General features: G+C 41.2%; 1 protein-coding gene across 4 annotated transcripts in view; it reads right to left on the bottom strand.

Moving 5' to 3' along the window:
- RAPGEF5 (Rap guanine nucleotide exchange factor 5) overlaps window positions 1-17,731 on the bottom strand; it is a 219,690-nt gene that overhangs the window by 142,522 nt on the left and 59,437 nt on the right. For all 4 annotated transcript variants that reach the window (XM_019928544.2, XM_019928553.3, XM_033862968.2 and 1 more), the window contains one exon: window positions 14,659-14,725. In XM_019928544.2, coding sequence (XP_019784103.2) covers window positions 14,659-14,725 — 67 coding nt within the window. The remainder of the gene's footprint in view (window positions 1-14,658; window positions 14,726-17,731) is intronic.

Below are 17,731 nucleotides of genomic sequence, written 5' to 3'. Positions count from 1 at the left end.
AAAATAGCCCTGAAATTCAACAAGAATCAGAGCCAGTCTTAGTTCCAGTATTTTGTCTTTTTTCTCTGGCACTTTATAGTGCCTTCAGCCTCAAAATACAAATGCTCGAAAAGCTGTTTTGCATCAGTACAAGACTCAAGAGGCAACAGGAAGTGTCAAATGCAAACCCTGAGCGCCAGGGATCACGTCCATGGGAGAGGTTAACTGAGAAGACATGGCAGGCTTCCTGGGGGAACGGACCCTTGAAAACCAAGTGTGAAGCTGGATGGAAAGTCAGCAAAGGTCATTGTAGGAGAACAGATCAACAGTGGCAAAAGTCTTACCTAACCTCAGGGCCATTCTTAAAAACTAATTTTAAATAGGATCATGAATTCACAAATTCCCTAAAGGTTTTTAGTAAATCTATTAATCTTAGAAACATTTAAATGTTGATCCCATGATAGAAATGTTTTTAAAACACAGAACCCATTTTCTCAATTACCTAAATTAAATGTAAGAAGAAACATAAGCCAATACTCTTCCCTGTTTTATTCCCAAATGTACTTACTTTTAAAACACTATAAAATCTTAAGATACTATGGACTTAAAGAATTCTAGAAAAATAAATAACTATGCTTCTTAAAGCCATCAACGTACTTTTGGATAAGACACAAACTGAGCAGTGATGGTGGCTAGACTTCTGTCCTATGAAGGAATAACCATGGGCTCAGTAACAATTTTCTTTGTTCCTTGGAGGCCTGTTTTCCTATTTCCAAGTTCATTATTTTGTTCTGAAGAGTTAATATTGCCACAAGAATGACACATGGATAAACTTGTGATTGCCTGTTAATGTCAACCAATAATTAGAAAATTAAGAAAGTTATTTATTTATCTGTCTAGACAGTACTGCTCTCCATCTAATAGTTTACTTAACAAATAGTTCTTTTCCTAATAATTGCTCTCGCCATATCGAAGATGTGTTTGCTAGAATGATAAAATATGCTTATGCTTATTCATCTATTTCAAGACTGTTAGGGATATTTTTAAATTTTCATATAGACATTGTTGAACACATACAGATATGCCTATTCATTTTATTATAACTTAGACAACAGCTGACCATTCAAAGACTAATACATATATAGAAGTGTCCTGAAACTAACAAAATAAAGTGGAATAAAGTCCTACACGCAGGCTTTTTAAGTCTGGTATTTAAGTCTGCTATGCATACATAGATCTACTATGAGACAGGTTCACATGAAAAAGATGTGATAATTTTTAGTTGATCATAAGCATAGTATACGTTAACAATGGAAATGTGATTATCTAGAAGTGGACAACAATGTTTTTAGGAATATTACTAAAATAACATTCAGGTCATTAAAAAAATGATGGACTCCAGAGAAATCAACATCTGGATTGTATATGCTTTGAAGTACCATTTGTTTAGGTTTAGGAGGAGTCGAGAGCATCCAAAGGAGGACGACCAAAGGGTGGTCACCTCCTTGTAGACAGTGAGATGGATGGAGCAGTCTTCATCTACCTTGTCCTCTCTGCAGGGTTTGGCAGGTTACCCACCCCCCTCTTCTTGACCACTGGGATTCCATGACACCATATGCTCCAGGCTTTTCTCTTTTCTCTCTGACTGCTACTTCTCTTCTCCCAAGGCTTCCCTTTCCTCTGTCTTGGTTTTGATGATCCTCAGTGATCTATCCTTAGCCCTCTAGACCTTCTTCTCTTTCCATTCATTCTCTCTAGGCAACCTCATTTACTCACAGGGCTTCAATTATATCTGCACCTCCAGGGCCCAAAAGTCTCATATTCATCCACCTCCAAGACCTAAATGTCCCACTAGCAGCTCAAACTCAACATTTCCAAATGTGAAGTCACTGTCTTACCACTTTCCTCCACCCCATAAATCTGCTCCACGGCCCATACCCCCAGTCAGTGAATGGTACCACCATGTACCCAGGGTCTCAAGCCAAGAAGTGAGGTACCCTTGATTTAGCTCAGCCCACCATCTTCTCCCAACTCAGACCGCTGTCTCTCATTTGTCTCTCTTCATACCACATCATATATTATATAAGATATAATCTTGTATCTCTCACTAAAAAACTCTTCAAAGGCTTCCCATGACACCAAGACAGAGTCCAATATCTAATATTGCATATATAGTATTCTTTTCATCTGGTCTTCAGTATCATCTATTTCCATACCTCTTCTTACAATCCATGTCTTTAAAAAAAAAAAAGAATCCATGTTCCAGCCTTAGTAAAATAGAACACTTGCAATTCTGTGAACGCACCACGGTCTTTCTTTGCTCTGAGACTTGCCACGTGCTCTTCTGTCTGGAATGCCTCCCCACCTCCCCACTTTGTGTGGCTGTCACTTGCTTGTCCTTCAGGTCCCAACCTAGCTGTCGTCTTCTCATGAGTCCCCCACCTCCCCCAATGGAGTGAAGTCCTCCCTGTTTATTCTCTGATAGCATTCTATACGTACCTCAGTTGTAGCACTACCACATGCTAGTGAAATCTCCTCTTTAGCTGAGGGTCTCCAACAGTAGACTGCAAGCCCACTGAAATAGACTCCTTTACTCATCATTCTGACCATGACTCCTAGTACCACTCCTGACACGTATTTGTGATCAGGAATGCAAGTCAAATGTTCGCAGTTGCTGCTGAGAACAGAAGACTTAGGGGGACCATGATCATTAGCTTCAAATATTTGAAAGGGTGAGGGTAAAATTCAGAACAGTGGAGAGAAGCTGCAGAAAGGCGTGTTTTAGCCCTACGAACATTCAAATCATCAGAGCTATCACAGTGGAAATGGTCTACTACGTGAGGTTCAACAGAAGATGCTTTATAAGGGAAGGTAGATATCAGAAGCACCCCGACCAAGGGTTTGTTCTAAAGATTTGTTTTATGACCGCCTCCTATCCAAATCATCCACTATAAAAAGAGAACAAGCGTGAGCCTCCTGGGAGAAGCTGTATCTGTCAGCCAGCAGTTGAACAGGTGGTGATGTTATAGCAATCTAATCTACCCAACAGAGATAGAGGGAGTGCAAATCTTAACAAACAGATGAAAAATAACTGTTGGAGTCCATTCCTTCCTGTGGAAATCTCCTAAATTTCATGGCACGAAGAACAGGAGAAGCTATAGATGTACTGGCTGAATAAAATCTGAAAAGAGCAAGCAAATGACACTGACATCTTTTCAAAAGAGCAGGTGTATCTGCTCCTTCAGCTTTCAAAGCTGCTCTTACAATTCTTGATACAGCAATTTCCCCAAAGCCCTAACTGCTGATCAACATGAATTTTTTGACAAATAAAAATTTCATGTATATGAAAAGTGTTTTAAGGAAACAAGTATACATTGGACATTCTGGGTTTTGCTATAACAATGAAATAAAACATTGATTATGCGTACATCATTAAATTAAAAATAATTTTTTGTCTCAAGTTATTTCTTTCCATTTTCTGGTAAGACCAGAGTATTTTCAATCTGTGTCACATTTAAATGATTCTTCAATAGATTTATATGATATAATGTATTTAACAAAGTATCTTTAAAGACAATACAATTTGCAAACTCATGTCTTAGTATGTCTTTTATTTCACATTATATGTCATTCCTTACATGTCTTTCCTCAGTCATCGTGCTCTTTGGAACTAAGTTTCTAAACTGTACCAAGAGTATAAGTTCAACACTAGACATTCTAGGGATCTTCTATGGTAAGGATCTCCCATCTGTAGGGGTAGGTCCTATAGAACCTTGCAGGGATGTGATATTAGAAACTCTTGTATTGGCATGAATCCAGATCAACTAAGACCCTTTCCAACTAGACAGTCTATCTACAAAAACTGCTAACACAGGAGGGCTTCCCGGAAGAACAAGATTCAGAACGCAAGATCCAAAAGCCTAAAACAGGACTAGGAAATCTCCTATGCCAACCTTGAGAGAAATTCTTGGATTCTGTTTGTTGAGACTGAATCACAGCTCTCCACCCCACAGCACAGGACTGCTGTGAACATTAAACGAGTTAATACCTATAAAACATCTGGGAATGGTGCCTGAAACAGTAAGTACTATCTGAGTGTTAGCTATCATCATCACATTACTGTAAGTAATATAGTTGAGCTTAACAATAAATTATAAGAGCAAAGTCCAATCTGTAGTTGCTTTAATATTTCATATATTTAAGACCCTTCTTCCCACCTAAATTTTGAACTCCCTGACAACCAGTAATGCTTCTGCTTATAACATTCCACCTACATGGCCCCCACATGGCAACTAGCATAAAAGGGACTGATATGTTTCACCGAAAAGTTGTGAACAGTGCCTACAGTGCTTGTACTTCTAAAAGCTTTAAAAATAAGCTTTGAGATTTCCACAGAATTCCGAAGCTTTTACAGATGTGTGAAAGACAGACTTTAGCTTTAAAAATTCACTTTGAAACTTCAGAGGGATCAACTGACTAGCTGTGGCCTGGCAGCTTTTGACATCTGAGACATAACTGCTGATTAATGAATCAAGGGATTGCAAATATGTATTCAACAAGGAGTGGGTATTAATTTGGTATTTCTGCCGTAGCAAATCACTACCCGTTTAGCAGCTTAAGAAAGAGGACATCCATTTATCATCTCATATTTCCATAGGTCAGGAGTCAAGGGACAGCACGGCTCAACTGGATCCTCTGCTTAGAGACTCATGAGGCCAAGAACCAAGGCATGGGCAGGTCAGTGTCCCCTACTAGAGGCTTTAGGAGAGAATTCCAAGTGCATGCGGGTTGTTGGCAGAACCTGGTTCCTGCTTCTGTAGGACTGAGGTGCCCATTTCCTTTCTGGTTGTCACCTGGCACCTGCCCTTGGTTCCTAGAGGCCTCTCTCTGATCTTTGCACGTGGACTCCTACTTCTCAGAGCCAGTGACACCATGCTGAATCCTTCTCGTGCTTAGGCTTTTTCTTTACTCTCTCTTCTGCTGTTTCTCTTTGATGCCTACCAGAGCAAGGTCTTTGGATTAGACTGGGTCCATGCGGACAATCCAGGTCTGCAGCCTTACTTATATCTGCAAAGTACCTTTTACCATGTAGTGTAATATTTACAGGTGCCAAGCAGCACATTCATCTTTGGGACCATTCTACCTACCACAGAATGACAACACAGATCCTCAGAGCCCTCCTGAAAAGCTAGCCCTCAACATCTTTTTAGGGTTTCATAGTAACATGTTAATAGAGTCTAGTCCTGGAACATGATTTAACTGGTGTAACATTTTTACTAGGGCACACCTCTGAGTTCACACAATGGAACCTGAAGACTTGAGAACCAGTCGGAATAAATTTCTAAATTACTAAACCATGCAGCCATGTTTACACTATTTAATGATTCCAACGGGTTAAAAATTAAAATGCTGTTTAATATAACTGCATAGGTTTCATTTTCTAAACTTCTTCAAATAAGGAGGGAACTCTATATACTACTATACATAAAATGGATAACTACTGAGAACCTACTGTGTAGCACAGGGAACTCAATGCTCTGTGGTTACCTAAATGGGAAGGAAATCTAAAAAAGAGTGGTTATATGTATATGTATAACTGATTCACTTTGCTGTACAGCAGAAACTAACACAACATTGTAAAGCAAGTATATTCCAATTAAAAAAAAAGGGAACGTTATAATCAAATCCCAAACTCAGTAACTATGAAGCATTTTAAGTGAAGATAATAGAGACAATTGCTTTTTGAACCCTAAATTATTATTTTTAATTAATGTGGACTCTCAAATGCTTTCTCTCTCCAAATGCTTTATCTCTCCAATGCAAATGACAGTACACTCTGCTATCGAGGCTGAAATGTGACAGTGCATGAAAAGCATGAGCAGAATGCCTGCACAAGTAAGAACTCAGCAAAAACCACCCATTCTTTGCCTTTTACCCAGATCTCACTTGGTCTTCTGAACAACAGGCTAATAAATTAACATCTGCGAGCAAGTTTCCTCAATAATTTTCCCACACAGAAGTTCACCTCTGGGACTTCCCTGGTGGCGCATTGATTAAGAATCCACCTGCCAACGCAGGGGACACGGGTTCGATCCCTGGCCCGGGAAGATCCCACATGCCGTGGAGCAACTAAGCCTGTGCGCCACAACTACTGAGCCTGTGCTCTAGAGCCCTCAAGCCACAACTACTGAGCCCATGTGCCACAATTACCGAAGCCCACGCGCCTAGAGCCCATTCTCCCCAACTACTGAGCCCACGCACCGCAACTACTGAAGCCCACATGCTCTAGGGCCCGCGTGCCACAACTACAGAGCCTGTGTGCTGCAACAGCTGAAGCCTGTGCGCCTAGAGCCCGTGCTCTGCAACAAGAGAAGACACTGCAATGAGAAGCCCGCGCACTGCAACCCCGCTCACCACAACTAGAGAAAGCCTGCACGCAGCAACGAAGATGCAGTGCAGCCAAAAAAAAAAAAAAAAAAAAGGCTCATCTCTGTGTTGTTTACAATAGAAAAGATGGAAAATAACCACAATGTTCAAAAAATCAGGGGATGATAAATCCATGGAATGGGGTACTATGAACCCCTACAAATGTTGTAGGAGGTACTGTTAACACTGAAAATATATTAAGTGAAAAGAACAGACCACAAAATAAAATGGTCATTTTTTTTTACACATTTTACAAAAAATATACACGCAAGAAAAATAACCTAGAAAGTAACAAACACTAAAGTGTTAATAATGAGTTATTTCTAAGTGGTTTCATTCTGGGCATCTTTTTTATTCTGGAATTTTAAAAAGTTATTAAGTCTTTATATTCAAGTTAATCCAAAATGTCAGATAAACTTTTAAAATTTGCCAAGTATAATCCACAGTAATGACAACTCACTACCAAATTTACCACCCTTTTTTTTTTTTTTTTTTTTTTCCGGTACGCGGGTCTCTCACTATTGTGGCCTTTCCCGTTGCGGAGCACAGGCTCCGGACATGCAGGCTCAGCGGCCATGGCTCACGGGCCCAGCCGCTCCGCGGCATGTGGGATCTTCCCGGACCGGGGCACGAACCCGCGTCCACTGCATCGGCAGGCGGACTCCCAACCACTGCGCCAGCAGGGAAACCCTTACCACCCTTTTAACACTTACAAATATAGGAGTCACCCAATTTCTACCCAGTATCCACATAAAATTTCCTTATATTCTGATTTTTACAACAACATAAAATAACAAACTAATTTAAAATCTACCTTATTCCATTACCACCAAAAACTCAAGTAGTTTTCACTTTTTTATATGCCTGCTGGTCCTGCTTCACATATGGACATACTATTTAAAGCTATGCCATTGAGGTAAGTATGCAAAATTACATTTCATCTAAGCAGCAATAAGTTCTATTTTAAACAAGTGCACAAAGAAGAAACCCAACACGAAATATTCATGGATCACCTTTTAAAGCTCCTTCCACTTCCCTCAGATAGGGTTTCACAGCAACACTTCACAAACCCATAACTGAGAATATACAATTTTTTTGGACTTTTAAATTTTTTAAACTGAATATAGTTGATTTACAATGTTGTGTTAGTTTCAGGTATACAGCAAAGTGATTCACTTCATATATATTTTTTTCAGATTATTTTTCCCTTGTTTATATACAAACTGATAGCTAAATGATCTATTTCTATTCCTTGTCAATTAAAAATGCTTATGTTTTCTATGTGTATTGAAGGTAAAAATTATTATCTCCATCTTGGGAACAGATACCCAAAAAGCATCACACACTACTTCCCCTATTAACAAGGGATTCATCAAGACACGTTTTATTCTTGAATGGGTTCTGCACACTGACATCTTTCTGAACTAATGCTTTTAAATAAATACCCCTACACTGGGCTCATTGCAGTAGGCAAAAGACATGTATTATGCTGTTCACCAAAACCAACTTGACAAGGCTACAGTTAAATTAGGTTACCACATGATCTGGGCATGTGCAGATGGTTTCTTTGGAAGTAGAGACAATAACTTAATAACTATTTTAAAAAGTGGTGTGCGTGTACATCTGTATCTTTCAGTATTTAGGGATCTATTCCCAGGATGAAGAAAATCACTTTGATGTATGATAGACATAGAACAAATTAAGCCTTTTTTATTGACAAAGGAGAGAAAAATACCATTCAGCTCTCTGTTCACATGTTGACAATCATGGGCTTTGTGGCATGTTACTGTGAGATCCTCCCTGAGGGAAACTGAAGGAGCTTTATTTAACCAGTTCTCCAAGTGGTCCTAGAGACTTAAAAATCCAGGGCCAAAGGCACCTTGAACACTGTAACAGCTGATCAGGGTAGCTCTAAAGCACAATGAGGGAAGGTACTAACAAGCCCCACGGCTTCTTATGAATACCAAGAACAAGGAATACTACACCAAGAATGTGCTACAAGTCCTCTGGGGCCTTCTTAATGCTCTTTGAAACCAGAGCTGTCTTCCAGGGCCTCACTTGACACTTTCGCAAAACTTAATCTACCCGGCCCTTCCCCAAATCACATAGTAGCTCTGAAGCCACTGGAAGGGCTGGAGCCAGGCTATAATTCCACATAAGAATTTTATGTTCCCTAAAGACAAGAAATATAAGATGTTCACAATCCTGTGGCAGCCAGAAAGAAGGTTAGTCATTTGCTGGCAGAGTCACTTTTATTCTCTTAACAAACATGCCCACTCAAGTCTGTGGTAGACTTAGAAAATGGAGATTAACTACACTGCTTCTCCATTCCTCAGAAAGGAAGAGGCAGATAGCCAGGAAAAACGGTGAGTGGAAATTAGTATTTCAGCATTTTAAAAAACCGCATTTCTAAACGTGGCAAAATTCATCACTGGACTGTGCTCATCAGGTACTCAATGTGACAGATTCTCCCCACCTTCCCTAAAATTATCTCTAGACCTAACTAACTTGACGAATCACCTCTTAAATAAGTCTCCAAAATTCTAACTCTTTAGAGATCCAGCGAAACTCAAATCCCATGAGATTTCTGCTTCCTGAACTGGTACCAATGGGAACGTTTCCAATCAAAAAAAGCTGTCACCGTTATCTTCAGATACTACTGTTCAACAAGGAATTTCTCCAACGTATCAACCCAACTTGTAGATTCATCAAGAAGAACAAACTAAAGGAATCCTGGCCACCTTATACGCTTCCTGACCCGGAAAGGGTGTAGACAGAGTCCTGTGAAAGACACACCATAAAGAAAATAGTGGAAGGTTCAGGTGAACGATTAGACATGGCAAAGGAGAGGAGTTTTAAATGACTGAAAGCAAGATACGAGAACAGGCACGTGAGGGGAATGAGAGAGTTGACAAGACAGAGAATCTTGGAAAGTTGGGGTCTTTGAGATTCCTAGTATCATGCTTTTGGTGATACAAGACAATTGGTTGTTCATTAAGACTCAGTTCCTTGGGCCTCCATGAGAAGTATTTCCCAAGAGAATTCTATCTAAGGAAAAGATGACACGGGAGAAGAATCAGAGGCCCAGGGTAAGTGCAGCTCTTAGTTAATGAGAATAAAATCAGATCCTTTTTACCAGTAAAGCAGGATCCCACATAGGGAAAAAATGAGAAGATGACTTTTACTAGAAAGAATGCTAGGAAGCATGAGAGAACGAGTTCATGGTTGATGTGAAAACTGATGGAGTTATGTCCAACTTCTGGACACTGAGCGGGGAAAAACCTTTCTGCGAAGTTGACAACGGGCTGCAGTTATAACCACATCTTTTTTTTTTTCCCCTAGAGAGGTGCAAAAAAAAAAAATTCCATAGCAGATATCTTTTTCTCTAACACTTTCACCACAAGTTATACATCTTAGTACGGCTATTGGCTTCTTGGGGCTTCATCTGCTTCAAGATCTTCTAGAACTTACAGCAGTCACCCCATTTATAATTTGGGTTTGATTGCTCAGTGGTATTTCTCAGAGGAGTGATAATATACCCCATGAGAAGGAATTTGGAAAATACCACTAAGAGCATCAAACGCAGAGGTTCTACATTAAAGTTTGAGGAGCTGAAGAAAATAAGCAACAGGACAGAGCAGAAACGTACCAACAGAGAAATCTAAACTGCTGAAAATTATCAACTACATCAGCTTTGAGAAGGAATATGAGGGTGTAAGAGTGTCTAGTTAAATGGTTCCCGGGTATTAGATTCTGTTCTCATCCACACTGACCTCTCTTCCTAACTTCTGTATGCTTGATTTGTCATTTGAATTCATCTCTCAAGATATGGCCACAAACTCTTCGCCACTACCACCGCCAGGTTCACGTTTATTGTAGACACTCAACACTGTTCTCTTCTACCATCCAAGTGATGGCTGACTTCTCTGGACCAAGTAGCACAGAGGGCCACGCCACATGCCCTACCCCTGTCCTTTTATAAACGTCACTCATATAACCATGGCATCAAATAAGCATTTACTATGTAAAATTCACAACTTAGCCTAACTCACATCACCTCAGTGGTTTGACCATGTGAATAAAAATCATGAATTTCACTCAGATGTTTGTGTTTTCTTATCTCTACAATTTCCATCAAGAAAATTTAGCCCGAAGTACCAGAAATAGCCCAAAATGGTTTGTTTAGGATGTTGATTTTAAGGAAGCATGAGCTATAAGTCCAGAATCAGTTTTTATCTCCTATTTAAGGATGTCCATGTTTCCACTTCCTGTCTTTAGATGATGCCCAAGTACTTCTCAGTTCTTTAAAATGCCTCAAAGTTTAGCTTATTTCCTAAATTTACATCCTAAGAACTATGACTTTGAAAGCAATATTTCATTCACTATAAATTCTTCCCTATGTCTAGTTTATCCTGGATTGTAAAACAAGTATATAAAATCTATGTCATCAACTCTGAACACTCCTTTTGGCATATACACTGGGAGAATTCATGTTTAAAAATAAAATAAAATAATGCTCAGAACTTCAAGGACAGGAACTGGGAGACTATGTCATCCAAGGGCCCTTCTTGGTCTGCCAGCTTTATCAGACTAACAGAGACTCAGAGGAAAAGAAGAAGAGAAGATTTTCAAGTCAACAAAATGTGTAAGGTCAGAAGATATTAAAAAGGAAGCTAAGACGTTAAGGCAGAAACCACACGTAGCGCAGGGAAAGCCAGAGGATTTTCAGATAATAATGCCCAGAGTGTTTCTGTAGACTGTACATAATGGAAGGAGTCTATTATAGCCATGTCGTTTTTCCTTAAGCTGAAAACTTCTTACAAAATTTTCTTCTTTAGGTTTTCAGATGTCAGGTGCTTGACTGAATTATCAAGACGTTTTTATTTCTATACACATTGTCTTCCTATGTTCCTTTAATATGAAAACTCACTAGTGTTTTCTTCCAGGGTAGAATTTTAGGTATTATTTTTTTAGATGACAGGACCTTTCTCTTGATTAACCTGAGACTAAGAAATAAACTATTTTAAAATGAGGATTTTTTTTTTTAAAGATAGCAACATACAGGGCTTCCCTGGTGGTGCAGTGGTTGAGAGTCTGCCCGCCTGCCAATGCAGGGGACACGGGTTCGTGCCCTGGTCCGGGAGGATCCCACATGCCGCAGAGCGGCTGGGCCCGTGAGCCATGGCCACTGAGCCTGCGTGTCCGGAGCCTGTGCTCCGCAACGGGAGAGGCCACAACAGTGAGAGGCCCGCGTACCGCAAAAAAAAAAGATAGCAACGTACAAAACCCTGAAGTTTGAGTAAAAGGAGGTGAATATACAGGGCAGTACAGTAAACTCTATTGCGGGAAACTGCTGCCCCCTTTCCAGTGCCCCCTAATTACACAAACCTTTTGAAGAGCACTTTAACAAGTCTGCATTACAGACGTCACTTTTGCTTTCCTTTAATGCATTTAAAGGTCATGCTAGATGACAACTGTTACTTGACTGATGTATGCAAACATCTCCCTTCCTACATGGTGTTAACAGCTAGGTAACAGAGTTTTCATACCAAAGCCAACAGGAATAACTACATTGTGAAGAGGTGAAGCACAACAGTCCCTTCATAAATGGCTTATACAACGAACAGAGGAATTTTAGAACTTAGATATTGTCTAGTCCAGCACTCAACTTGGCCAAGGTCATAGTGTTGGAAGAACTAAGAATCAAGGTCCACGTTCTCAGTTCAAAGACAGTTTCACTATTCCAGGCCGATCAGCCATCAATTAAGACGTGAATTTTTCTCCTCTACCCTTTATTCTCATTCCCACTCTAGCACCTCACCTCAGTTTACTCAGTCTTTTAGCTTGGAGATTTTTTCTAGCAAGATTACCTCAACCAAATACATAGCCAACACTTTGCTGTCCACCCTCCTTTTTAGAGGCTTTCTTGAATTGAACTTTCATGGTATAAACCATTCAGTATTTCCACCTCTCACTGTCCTCTCATCTCCCTACTGCCCTCTTATCATGGGTGCTGCCCAAGACTCCATCTTCCACTACGCTCTTCAATCGGCAACCTGGACTGGTTCCCATAACTCTAGCCCTGACCTTTCTGAGTTCCAGATTCGCGTCTCCAGGTGTTTCCCGAATATTTTTACATCCTTATGTCCTCAAACTCAGTGTGTGCAAAATTACGTCATCTCTCCTTCCATGCATTTTACTCAGTTTCCTAAGAGTATCCTCACTTTTCCATTCGGTTATCTGACTCCTCCTCTACATGTACCTGTCCTACTGATTTTTGTTTCGTTTTGTTTTGTTTTTGCAGTACATGGGCCTCTCACTGTTGTGGCCTCTCCCGTTGCGGAGCACAGGCTCCGGACACACAGGCTCAGCGGCCATGGCTCACGGGCGCAGCTGCTCCGCGGCATGTGGGATCTTCCCGGACCGGGGCACAAACCCGTGTCCCCTGCATTGGCAGGCGGACTCTCAACCACTGCGCCACCAGGGAAGCCCTGTCCTACTGACTTTTAAAAACTTCTTTATGCTCCTTTTTGAACTCATTTTTCTTTTGGTTCCCCCAAAAACCTCCAGAAACTATAATAGGTTTTCATCAGCCTCTCAACCAGTCTCCCCATTTCCAACTCATCTTCTTGTTTCTTAAATGTCTGCTTCATCATGTTAATCTGTTGTTCACAAAGTCTTTCACTTTTCTCTATTAGGTGCTTCCTCTGTAACCAGATGGGTCTACTATTTTCCCACTGTATTTTCCCATTCCTCTGCCTGCACACAATAAATCCTACAGCTAGAGTACACATCCTTTGTCACCTGTTCACATCCTGATTGCCTTCAATGATGGTTCAAGCCCCGTCTCTTCACTGAAGCTCTCTGCTACGGTTCTTGGACTTACTACCTATACACCATGATTTCTGATGCTCAATTGCCAACTGTTTTATAGGTTAACTTTTTAATGTGCCTATCTTCCTGGTATAGCTGTAGGAACCACATCTTACCTGTCTGCTGCTTCTGAAACTTACCTACCAACTGCATTACGTTATCAAAAACTGAGGTGTAGTAGTTAAGAGAACATGATTAGGAAGCAGAAAATTCTAAGTTTAGATCCTGGCTTTGTTCCTTTCTAGATGGGTGACTTTGGGCAAGTTACTTAACCTCTAGAAGCTTTCATGTCTGTAAAACAGAGATAACGCCACTTATTTCACAGGGCTGTTGTGAAGTGTAATGTGTGTGTGTGTGTGTGTATGTACACACACACACACACACACACACACACACAATGTTTAACATAGCATTTGGTCTGTAGTGAGTGTTTTTTTTAAAAAGATGGCTGTTAACAATTTTGCACCTAATAGGCACTCCTCTTTGGTCAATATTTTAAACTGCAAAGGTCATGTTAAATATTTTTTCATAACACACTGTCAAGATTTCATTTCATGTGAAGTTTGATACCACTGAGTACTGTATTTAGCCAAAAGTTACTTTTCTAAGCTACATTCCAAAAGAGTAGGAAAAACAACTTTTAACTTTCAAGCTGTGCCCAGATGCCAAGACTCAGTGTAAGAACTGTGTAAGATCAGTTTCATTCCACATATATAACCCAAGCCAGCATGACTTTCAGGCAAGCACCGCTTAAAGAATGCAGTTAAAGAAGAACTCAAGAATCTTTGGTAAGGCTAGAAAAGTTTCCAGAAAGCCCAGCCAATGGATAAAGATTTTGTGAGATAGGATTGCTAGAGCCTGTCAAAAACCGGAGCTCCATGATTAGAGACCATGGCCAGCTTTTTCTAGGAAGAAGGGGATAAGCTTTCCTTCAACCAACAAATCAATTACTGACTCTAATTAATGGCTTTAAAAGACATAATGAAAATGTTGCAATCTACTACATTTAAAAACTGAGGACTTGATCTTTTGTTGGTTGGAGTGATCTGTTTTTTCCTAATGAAACATACAGTCTCTTCTCCTTTGTGCAGCAGGTCACAACTTTCCCTAGGTTAAGTCATACTGTATTTAAAAAAAAAAAATCCTCCACTAAGGTTCCAGGAACTTTCCACCAAGAGCATCTATGATCTTGCAGGTGAGGCTGCATCAGAGTAGAACAAGTTAATGCCACTGACTCCTTTTGCCTTGACGTGGGCCTCCCACAGTGATGAGCAGCCAGCCATAGGGCAAGTGTCTCTCTACACCACTACCCAGACTGCCGCCCTTCGAAGACCCCTCATTATTTCTGCACCCCTGGGCAGGGAAATCACATGGCCTTACCGCAGACGTTAGACGACAAAGAATTTCATCGCTGCTCTCTTCTGAGTCTTCAATTTTCTGATGAGATCTTTGAAAAACAAAGAATAAATTACTCTTCAGCTTTGGCTGTTCAAATTTATTCACCAAGTGATGGGGAATACATGGTAAATAATAGCATTATTGCTTAATACGTTAGTGAAAGTGCCCATGTGAGTAACACGGTGACAATAATGTCATCGGATCACAGCTCTGTTGCAGCCCAACTGTTCCTTCGAAATCAGTTAGCAAGAACGTCTTTCCCATACATCAATTAAATCCTGAGGGCTGCGTACTGCTCTCCAAATGATACCACAGAATAATCCTGACACACCAGAGTTATAAACACGGGCATGCACAGAGCACAAGTGGATGGCGAATATCACGTAAAGTACTGACATTCCCGCTCGGTCTAAATGAAATCCAGATTCCAAAAATATGAAACATGAATTTTCCACTACATCTGAGTTTCAGCCCAAACAGATTTATTATGAAACGGTATATTATAAGCCTAATACTGTGATAGGAATTACGTTCAATACAATAGCAGAAGCACTTTGGCCTTTTTTATGAGACCACAGCCCAGTTGAGAGGAAAATTATGCATGTGTTAAATAACTAAGGAGACATACAACATAATACACAGTATAAGATCAGTGTGTTTAGAAAAATCATCTTTCTAATGTAATTCATGAAAAATTTTCACCGCACGAATGTACATGCTAACACAAAAAATTATCTACTTCAGACAAATCTTATAAAATTACATTTTTTTTCCTGACTTGGTCAAAGGAAAAAAACATCGACTAATGCCAAGTGAATATATGTAATTGTCTCCCAGATCTATTTCCACAGGCAATTCCTTTCAACACCTGTGGACTGGGGGGGATCGGTGGTAATTGCCTTGCAGAGTGGCGGTACGGCACTGGCAGTCCAGTGATTGATTTCAGTCTCGGGAACTGCAGTGGGCCAGCTGGAGCGCGAGCCTCGCGGGGCAGGAGGGCTTCTCCTGGCTCCTAAGACAGCTAGGAAGATGCTCTCTTTAAGAAAAGAAAAGCCAGTCGAATCAATTCTGGCACTGGCTTCCTGTTTCTGTAAATGTTATTAAACCCTTTCAAAAGAAAAAAAAAATCCCACCCTTCAAGTCAGAGCAATGAATTACAAACTACCGCCTTTACAAGAATTGCAGGTTCTGGATATGAAACAGTGGGCATGTTGTCAAATAATCTCATTCCTAGCGCAGCAAAGCATCTGAAACATGACCTTGATAATGAAGATTTCAAACAACGAGCCTTATTATTAAAATGATCTATTCACAAGGTTTCCACACACACGAAGTTACACTGAGAAGAGATTTGCAACCCTTTATAACATAAGCCACCAAACTAGGTTTATAAGATTATGCTGAGGTGACAAACAGATCTGAGAGGAAATTAGGAGCCAGGAGCATTAGACACAAGAGCACCAAACAAGGGCTTCAACGTCCCATCTGTGTCTGTGTTGAAGCGCAAGCGGGTCGTGCCCACTCACGCCTCTCAGCCCCCAGCAGCACCTGAAGGACGAGGTAACGTGCATGACGTATTTTGCATTAGCACAGATTCTGTCACGAATGTGTTTTCAACAAACTGCTGAAAGGAACTCAAAACTCCAAGGGAAGCTCTTGTGTATGTCACTGATCGTGGCTATTTGATGAGTAATGGCCAAGCTGTTGCTAGCTCAGTGACAAATAATTTGTCTCTGTTCAAGCAAAACTATCCTTCATCACGCTTCCAACACAAAACATGCCTTGGCAGAAACGTTTCTAAAGGAAATACATGTAAGACAGACAGAGTGATGCTCTCCCGAGAGCTGTCCCACAGCCCGTGTCCCATTTTTATCCCCTCAATCACTGTAATTTATACCCAGAGCTCCCAAGTCCTTCTCTAGCCCCTGAATCTTCCCCGAGCTCACCCTGTGTTTCCATCTAACTTCAGTGTGGCTCTAAGTGGCCATTCCAGAACATCTTCACCCACATGGGAATCTCACAGGCTCCTCAAACTCGACGTAACTTCCACTGACATCCTCTTGCCTCCTGCCCTCACCGGTTCTGCCAGCGCCTGTCACCACTCAGCTTTATGTCACCCTGCAGCCCTTCCCCGCCTCCGGCACTCACTCCCAGCGCTTTCCAGTCACCAGATCCTCCTCTGCTCTGCTCTCCTACTTTCCTCCCCACGAGCCGTGCTGACAGGCCCTCACCTCCACAACTTATTTTAACCACCTTCTAACCAACTTGTCTCTGCCTCTCCTCCTGTACCCCATCTCCTAGAGATGCCGGGATTCTCCTTCTAAAACCCTGATCTGGTCCTGCTTTTCTCCAGACTCACACCTTCAGGGATTCTCCCACTTCCTGCTCGAGAATTCAGAAAGACTCTTCTTTTCCGCTAGGGAGTCCCAGGTCGGCCCTGCACCAGCAGGTACCTGCATGGCACCTGGCATAGAGAAGGGACGTGGGAGCAGAACTGAGGGGGACAGGCAAGCAGTGGGAGAGCTTGAAAGGGGGGAAGGAAGAGAGAAGGGTGACATTCCCCGACTCCCCTTCCTGCCTCACCACTGTGGCCCCTCCCCGGCTTAATGCCCAAAGGCCCAGAAGTACCAGACTCTCTTTCCCCAGTAAATGTATTTTTACAAAATGAGATAAATTCTGATTATTTTATGATATAAATACACATCAGTGCAACTCAGTGAAGACAAAGTCCTCACCTGTCAGATCAAAACAGGTAACGAAACAGGTGGGGCAAGGGAGAATAAGGGAAAGAATCAGCTGTAATACGCAGTACACCATTTTACATGAGTGACTCGAGCGTCCGTGGATTTTGGTATCCATGGGGGTCCTGGAACCAATCCCCCACGGATACCAAGGGAGGACTGTACTTGCATATTTGTCCCACTGTTACCAAAGGGGGCTGTGCTGCTCAGTGAAGAAGAGACAAAGAGAGACTCTGGTTGGAGAAGGGGACAGAGAAAGCCTGGCTGGACTCAGCCGCCAATGGCAGTGACAAGTTGACATAAGAAAGAGAAGA

Source organism: Tursiops truncatus, chromosome 9 (assembly GCF_011762595.2).
Source record: "Tursiops truncatus isolate mTurTru1 chromosome 9, mTurTru1.mat.Y, whole genome shotgun sequence".
Lineage (NCBI taxonomy): Eukaryota > Metazoa > Chordata > Mammalia > Artiodactyla > Delphinidae > Tursiops > Tursiops truncatus.
This window is presented reverse-complemented; position numbering and strand designations above follow the sequence as displayed.